This window comes from Polyodon spathula, chromosome 23 (genome assembly GCF_017654505.1).
Source record: "Polyodon spathula isolate WHYD16114869_AA chromosome 23, ASM1765450v1, whole genome shotgun sequence".
NCBI lineage: Eukaryota > Metazoa > Chordata > Actinopteri > Acipenseriformes > Polyodontidae > Polyodon > Polyodon spathula.
Window position 1 is genome coordinate 13210460 of NC_054556.1, and position 8797 is coordinate 13219256.

The 8797-nt window shown below is 35.7% G+C and overlaps 1 protein-coding gene across 1 annotated transcript; it reads right to left on the bottom strand.

Annotated features, from left to right (window-relative positions):
• Positions 1-1786: 1786 nt before the first annotated feature.
• Positions 1787-6497, bottom strand: LOC121298478 (28S ribosomal protein S25, mitochondrial-like). Its single transcript, XM_041225605.1, has 4 exons — positions 6281-6497; positions 4566-4672; positions 3814-3901; positions 1787-3180 (listed from the first exon to the last, which is right to left on the bottom strand). Exons 1-4 carry the CDS (start codon positions 6412-6414, stop codon positions 2991-2993), a joined length of 519 nt encoding a protein of 172 aa, XP_041081539.1. The 5' UTR covers positions 6415-6497; the 3' UTR covers positions 1787-2990.
• Positions 6498-8797: the final 2300 nt, after the last annotated feature.

An 8797-nucleotide genomic window follows, 5' to 3' on the forward strand; every position in this document is an offset into this window, starting at 1 on the left:
CAAAACATTGATGACTGACAAAGCTTTGCAGCCAGTAAGATGCTTGACCAGGAAGAAATGGCTGAGGTGAAATGACCTAGATGTGTACGTGTAACATATTTCCTGGAAGCAAACTGAAAGCTTTCTATTACATTGTGTAGCCTTAAAATAAAAATATAGGGTTGCAATGTCATATTTTCTTTTGAATCTGCACATTTGAGTCCTTCAGTCATATTTATGAAAGTGTTTTGTCAGCTACAAACACTAATGCAAAGGACACCCTTTAATTAAAGCACATTTTATGGCCCAATTTGCTTCAGATGACTTAGTTAAGATTATGGCCACCATGAGTCTGAAACGAATCTGCCCCCTGTCAAACTAATCATTAATACAACCAACATGCACTCATAACTATAGTTTTAAATGAAAAACAAAACACAGAGAGCTGACAAAATAATGTCATTACATCTTCAACACTGATATGTGTTGTCATTATTTCTGCAGGGCTAGTTTATACTGATTACAAGAGCCCTTCCTAAAAACGCAACCTTTCCTGTACTGTCATAGTGGCTAAGCTATTAAACCAACATCATCACACACCATGTACACACTTACATATTTATCGTATGTTTTGTTTTTACCGTTTTTCAGGCGTCTTGTGAACCTGCTGCTTGGTTATTAAGTATAAATTTGTTACGTTTTTCTGCCCATTGCAGTAGCTAATGTAGCACTATATCATAATTCAGGAAGCACAATTGTTCTAGAAACATTTTTTTTTTACTGTGTCTGTATATCCCCGCTTCAGTTCATTTAAAAAATACTGTACACATGCCAAATCCAGACAACACCCTGTAGAATTGTATCCTCCAATGATCGAGCCTTGGGGACGTTGCAAACATTATCAACACTATATTAATAGCATAATGTTACAGACTAACGAACACTCAGAGTGCACGTTTTAGCGAGTACTTACTGTTCTGTTTTGATTGCTATCGACTCCCCACTGACTCTGCAACCCTCCGTGTCTAAAACATTACGCAGCCATAGCGTGTCACGTGACATCTCACGTGAGGTCACATTCGTCTTTTTTTCCCCAGAGGAAATGGAAAGCCAGGAGGCTCAAACATGGTAGGAACTGAAATGGATTATATGCCAAGTGTGCAAATGTGCAAAAATAACTTATCCTTAAATAAAATAATAAGGCTTACAAATATAACTTGAAAGGACAGTTTTTTTTTTTTTTTTTTTTTTTTTTTAAAGATCATTTTGATAATTCGATTAAATGAATAAAACCCCTTTTCAACTGTTTGAGAGGGTTATACGTTTCCATTTACTTTTCACTGCACTATTTAAGAGAATGTTTAAACACACAGCCCTCTTACTTCTCACCAGGGATTAGAGTGACGCGGGAATTAAACTTCAGTCCTGTCAAAAAAAATCCTGTGATAAAAGGCAACTATTTGGAGCTACAGATATTTTTGTATTCATGCATAAAATTAAGGTTTATAGGGTTTTGCATTAAACATACTGGTATACCAATTTGTTTTTAGTTTTTGTTTTTTTAGAAAAAAATGTCTAAGCATGGGGTTTTTATAAGAGTATAATGTGCAATATTTAAATTCGGTAATATAAAAACAACAGAATGAGTTTTGCACGGCACTTTTAAATTTCTAAACCGGTTACTAAGCAACCCGGCTCAGAGATTTTAATAAGTCAATGCCACAATAAACTGTCAGTGAAATACAGTATTAAGAACCATTAATTCATTTAAAAAAAAAATATCGAAATAATATTTCATAAACGTTCAGGGAGTCCATCATTTACGTATTTATTAAAAATCGTTGTGTCATTCATACCTCAACCTGGCGCCTGTAGCACAATCTCAAAAATGGTGGCTGCTACGGCCGAATCGTAGCTGTTGCCATCTCTTCATTATGATTATGGGTAATATTCATAAAAACCGAAAATGTGCACATCCTTAATATACTGTACATATGTGTATATAGAGAGATATGTTAAATACATGCCAGTAGCAATCCACACCGTTCGTTTATTCTGCTAGTACAGGATTCTACACCATGGCCTGGCGCTGGTAGACATCGCAGTTAGGCCTGTATGCTGCCTGCTTGAGTTGCACACACGCATTTGCCTTTTGCTCTTGGGAGCTCAAGGAACCAGAGTTCGGGAAGTCGAATACACAAAAATAGGAAACTATTCGAAATGTCCATCCCTAATCCTAATAATAAACACTATTAAAACAACATTCATAATACAAAATAATAACAATCCTTCTCAGAGCGTTGTCGCTTGTGTAGCCTCTCCCAAGTCTTCTAAGCAAAGTTAGTAGAAACAGTTGGGGCAACCTTGGTCCCCATCGGTTTTACACTTGTGCCTATTTGCTTACTGTTGGAAAAGATTGCCCCAATGGTTTCTTGAAACTTGGCTTGTGTTTTTGATATCTCTACTTTAAATGGCTGAGCACTTTTGACACATTTCCAATGTGTTTTTGTTTCAGATTGAATACACAATGACTCTAAAATGGGCCCTAAGTAGTTTGTGTTTTTATTTACTCACAGATTGATTATTTGTGTGTGTTTTCTGTTTATACCAGGCATAACTAACAATTTACTCAATAGGACTGATTTACTTAAGAAAAAACAGACATATTTTAGTTTTATGTATTAAACATTTGTGGTGCTGTGGGGAGATCTGAATTTAAGAGTGGCAGATATGTCGGGACAAAAGTGAAAAGGCTGCAGCTCTGCCAATCTAAACTGTTCAGTGATTTGGAAAGGAGGATTCTGAACCATTCTCCCATCAGATATAATGAACATTAACTAAACCTGCCCCATTTTGTTTTATAACAGGCCATATTTTATGAACTTGAAAACAGGTTGCAATATCCACCAAAATCAAACAACATAACAATTTTCTTACAAAAATAAATAAAAAAATAACAAAAAGGTGAAGCAAGAGGTGGTAAGGTATTTACAAGAGTCCAAGCCATCTGATCAGACCTCGATGCCTTTCATCTGTGCTTTGTATTTGCCTCTCATCTCGTTCGGTAAGGGAATGAGGCCGGGACAGGGGACCTGGTCTTCCACTTCACACATACATTCTCTCAGACAGTACTTCTTCGGACCGAAGTTGGCCGGGTTTGAGTGCACCATTCGGGCCAGCTCCTCCGCGTGTAGAACCTCTCTGCAACAAGAAACCACAATGTCAGTAACATGCATCCTGGGAGGGTTGGGCCAGTGGACTTTTTAGTCTCTCAGACCTTGAGTGCGGTGGAAAGCAGCTTGGATCTTACAGCAACCAGTACAATATTTTTTTATTACAGTCAGAATAATTAAACAGTATAGCTAGATACATGACTACAGCTTAACAGTGTGCCCCATGATCTGGAAAATTCTGCCCTGTTTCCATCGCAGAGCCATATAAAAGTAGAAACATCTTTAACTACTCTATGTGCACGCAGGTGATCTGTATGCAATATGGTATCAATCAATCAATCTGTATTTTATCTAGTGGACCACCATCACAAAGCTCTTTACAAGATGCAGAATGAGATGTACAGTTACAGAAGATGCTGGATGTAACGAGCATTACTAGTCTACATTTAAAAGTGGATTCTCTGTAAATGAAGAATACATGTTGCCAAAAAACAGTGATCAAGCAGAATTCACGTTCTGAAAGTACAGATTCCCTTGAAGAATAAAAACATCAGCAAAAACAAACCTGCCCCTTCTAAAACACACACCTTCTGCACACAGTCCAAGCACACTGGAATATACTGTAGTGATGCAATACATGTTTTAGAAAACTGAAACTTACTCGCTTTTTCCAAGAATCTTTTTCACATGCTGAGATATATCTTTGTGGTCCTTGCCTTCTGCATCCACCAAAACCTGATCACCATCATCTATACAGTCCAGAAAACAAGTTGGGGAAAAAAGACAATGATTTATATTTAATAAGCAAACCGCATTAAACATTACATCTACAGCAGGTTCATAAGCACAGGCATGGTGATTGCAAGCGGAAAGACTGCTTCGTTGCTATTCTGCCAGCGTCTTATCACTCTACCTATAGAAAATGACTTGAGCTGTTTGGCTTTCACATGCACTACCTTGTTTAAACAGCAGGAGTCAGTCTCGTACCAACTCTCACTACTCACAATTTACTCCAAGCACTTTGTATGCAGGTGGCCTATGAAGTGATGTAACAAAGACCTTATGGCAGACTAAAGGAAATTGACTAACAAGTCTGGATCTGTGTATATATTTAAAAATATCTAAGAAATTGAGTTGGTGTGTTAATATTAGACATGGCCATACAATATTTTTATTTTTTTTTTAAACATACCAGTTCTATCTCAAAACAGGATTTTAAAGAGTAAGCCAGTCTCGACTATTTTGTACAGTGATCTCCTCATACAAGATCTGCCCTGTATTCAGTGCTTAAGTATACTGCTGCAACCTACTACTAATAATGTTGCTGTTTTTAAATTGTTATACTAACTGAATTTAAAAGCAAAATAAACTTTGAACATGTTACAGCTGAAAAGTGAACACACATACATATACCTAGGTAAAACTTTAAAAAAGATGATGGAGTCAGGTTCTTAAACATCATAACCTGAACCCAGGGGTTTTTATACTGGATCTGAGGAATATTGAAAAAGACAAACTTTCTGCAAGAAAAAGAAAACAGTCATCAGAAACCAATGGAAATATGTACCAGTCCTGGTGTAGCCTGACAACGAGCAATACAGTTATACAAAAATATGAATGGCTCTATTAAGTGCTATGCACCAACCAGGCTAAAATCCCTATTTCTAGATTTCAAAACATTTCATATTATTAACATGAACACTAAATAGGCTAGTGGATTTAGCAGATTCTGTGGCTTGAGCTGCAGTAGTAATTGGTCATCCTGCCCACGACTTCACTGCTTGCATCTTGTCAGTAACATAAAGTTCACATTTTGGTTTGCATCAAACTGTAATGGCTGAGTATAAAGCAATAATAAAAGGCTACATAAACTTGTCATCAATGAAGAAGTGATGCACAACTACAGTCAATTAAATACTGAAATGAGAACTAGTGGTACTGAATGGAAAATGTATCGTGCAAAGTGAGTAAGTGAATTTTGCTAACTTGGTCTCAAAACTTAGTGAAACTAATTTTACAAGAAATAGAAACAATTTATAGACAATAGCTTGTTCTCTTTCTAAAATATTTTGCAATAATATTTAATACTTTTGTCATAAACAAAAGGGGAGGGGCTTTTTTGTTAATACATTCTGCAATAAATGCTTACCAGTCTTCTTTGAAGTTTTGGGTTATGAGCCAGCTTTGTAAACTTTACTTTGTAACTATTATAGACCTGGAGTAGGCAATTCTGGTTCTGGAGGGCCAGTGTCCCAACTTTGTCCTAAATTACTTAATTGGACCAATTATTACCAACTATTGGTCTAATTAAGTATTTTAGAGCACAGTTGGAATAAAAACCAGGAGACACACCAGCCCTCCAGGACTGGAATTGGCCACCCCTGTCGATAGACAGTAGTGTGCAATTTTATTAGAACAACTCAAGATTTGTCATTTATACACCTACCTGCATGAAACTGGTGTGAGAATTTACATTAAGTCAGTAATCAGTGACATTGAAACTGTGTGCTCTAATTATCCCTATTACACCACTTCTAAACAGTCTCGTGCATTTACCATGTGTGGCTGTGTGTTCCTTTTCTCTTACTGTTTTAAATGAATTGCATGTGTGGTGTATTAAAGTCGTCAATTAAATTAGACAATCACTGTCTATTTTGCATTTACAGTGGTTTGATTTCGTGCACAGCAAATAAATGAAACAATGCGTGTTCTAATACATTTGCACACTACTGTATATACTATTATGAATACTGATAGCCACACCTCACCCGACTGTGTATTTCGCTTGTTTAGTTCTGTCGACCAATTTCTGAATGGATCAGAAGAATCTCATATGCGCAACCATTCATTCAGTTTCGTTTATTTTGGATGCTTAGTGACAGTGTGACATTGACAGTGTCTTTGCCACCACGAACTTAGAAACCGGCCATATAAACATTTCTGACCCTAGTGTGCCTCTAGTGAAACAAACACAATAATGTTTTGTCTTAAGAATTAATATATATATATATATATATATATATATATATATATATATATATATATATATATATATATATATATATATATATATATATATACACACACACTACGTTTGCGACCACAAACACACACAGCACAACACTGACCTTGTCCCGTCGCTCAGTTCCCCATGTGTGTTGTAATTGACTGTCATAATCTTCACTGTGTTCTTAAACACAATATCCCCTTTCTGAAGGTAATCTAATGTCCTTCTAATGGGGTACTTTCCTTTCATAGGCATGTTTAACAATGCATTTTTACATACAACACCTAATAAAAGCACTACTGCGTTTCACAACACGCCTCCTCAGCTACACAGTTGGACAAGCATGGCCTGCAATGCACTCTGGTAATTGTAGTTCATTAGAATTTGTTGTGACTACTTTTGTCGTAAAAAGTGAAAATCATTCTTAAACCTCTGCGGCGTGTGCGTTAATCTTTAAAATGTTTTTTTTTTCTTACTGAAAAAAAACATGTTATATATTTGCGTTTTAGTGAGCGCTTGCATCAAATTGAACTACAAGATCCAGAGTGCATTGGCAACGCAGTTTCCGGATGAGTTAGGGTTTGTAGTTGAATAACGAGTTTCAGAGAACTACTTATTCAGTTGTGGTTAAATTTACTAAGTACTTTCACCACAAATTAAAAAGTTTATCATCATATAGATGTATATTAACGCCATCCCTTTTGTGCCTTGGCAGAAAGCAAACGTGACATGTTTTTTTTTTCTTTTTTTACTATGCAGCCCCCGATTGTAAAAATGACCTGCAGCCCTTGCATATGCCAGGCTGTTGCATGGATTTGGCAGATATGTCATTTACTCCTAATCCAGTACGTGCTACATGTGGAATGGTACTATACTCATCTGCAGTTAAAACAACAGACAGAATAGCCAGCGCCAGTGCCAAAAGCTCTATAGAGATGTGCTGTTTTTTTTATTTTTATTTTTTATTATTATTACCTCACGTAGTCTTGCCATCTCTTTTGACAGTCTGAGACGGTTTGCTTTGCAACCGAGGCAACATTGACAAGTTCTGTTACCTCTGCCCAAATCTGTTTTGTGTTATATTGATGCAAGTTTATTTGTTGCCATACTGCCAACAAATAAACTTTCCTGTCCTGTCATAAGTATGGCACAAATTTAAATACAATTATTATTATTATTATTATTATTATTATTATTATTATTATTATTATTATTATTATTATTATTATTTTAAATCTGCCAGCAAAAACATGCCAGTAAAACAGGACTCGCTTGTGGTTTTATGAATCAGGCAAAAAAGCCGTCAGTGTACTAACGGGAAATTCTGGAAATACCGTCTAGTATGCATAACCCCCAGTTTGTGAATATGAAGTCACTATCTCAAACAGACAGGAGGGTGCCACTGTGGCTATGGCATAAGAGTTCATTTTTCTTCTGTGACACCCACGATCAAACTTGACCTAGAGAATCACAGAATTCAGCTGTGTACGAGAATTAAGTCAATGGGTTGAAATGTTAGGTTTATCATCCAAAAACCAAAAAGTGACAATGGTATGAGTTACAAAGATCTAAACCATTTTATCCTAGGGGGAAAAAAAAAAAAGAAAAAGATTTACTTAGGTTTATAAAATCTATACACAATATAATGTTTAGTACATCTTAATAAACACATCTTATTAATAGATGTAGGAGCAATGGCATACAATTAACATCAATGTTGTAACAAAGCCTTATGTTCTCAAATGCACGCTAATAAACATTCTGAGCCTCTAAAATAGACTGAAGAAAAGTGCTACTCTGATATATATATTATATATATATATATATATATATATATATATATATATATATATATATATATATATACATTTATAAATATTAGTTGTGACCATAAGACCATAAGATAGACAAAGCCGAGCTAAATAAGTATTCTACCCTTTAAAAAACAAAACATAGAACAAGATGTACAGTACCAAAACAAGACCCTCCAAAACATTACGAATATATTCATGGATTAACAACTGAAATACCAAATAAGGAATTCAACTTAAAAGGACTTGGGGTCTGTTCTACCCTGCTGGAATATACCACTGCTGGATTTTATTAGAGCAATTTACAGAACTCTTGGATGGCAACAACCATTAACAACCTAATACAATCCATGTATGGCTTATCCAGGAAGGATTCAGATTGATCAAATTTAGCACTAAATTAAAAGAAATGAAAACTGATCAAATAATCAAATACTGTAGCGTAGTTAGAAACCCATTTTATTTTTATTATAACATTAATGACACTATCATGTAACCTGAAGAGTGAAAGAGATTTTCCCCCGTTTAAAATGACAAATCTTACCTTATTAATAACATCACTGTATCATCCGTTGGTGCTATTTTTGTCCCTCAGACATTTAGCTTATTCGGACAAAGAATGACTCCTCAGTGCTGATGTTATTTAATAGTATGAACAGCTCTTTAGGTAGTAGTATTTTTAGCCACATTTCTAATTACTCCACTTTTTTTTTGGGGGGGGGGGGGGGGGGGGGGGGGGGGGCATTTAAAAAATGCAGAAGCTATTCCATGCACTGCAATGCTCTATATACAAAAAAAAACAAAAAAAAACAAAGCACCTTCTCTTC

What these genes read in the sequence shown, in the direction of transcription:
- LOC121298478 (XM_041225605.1), bottom strand. Translation starts at nt 6,414, where the DNA reads ATGCCTATGAAAGGAAAGTACCCCATTAGAAGGACATTAGATTACCTT. An exon ending in GAACTGAGCGACGGGACAAG is followed by an intron (nt 4,673 to 6,280) that starts GTCAGTGTTGTG and finishes TTTTTCTTGCAG; the next exon opens with AAAGTTTGTCTTTTTCAATA. An exon ending in TTTTTTAAAGTTTTACCTAG is followed by an intron (nt 3,902 to 4,565) that starts GTATATGTATGT and finishes TGGACTGTATAG; the next exon opens with ATGATGGTGATCAGGTTTTG.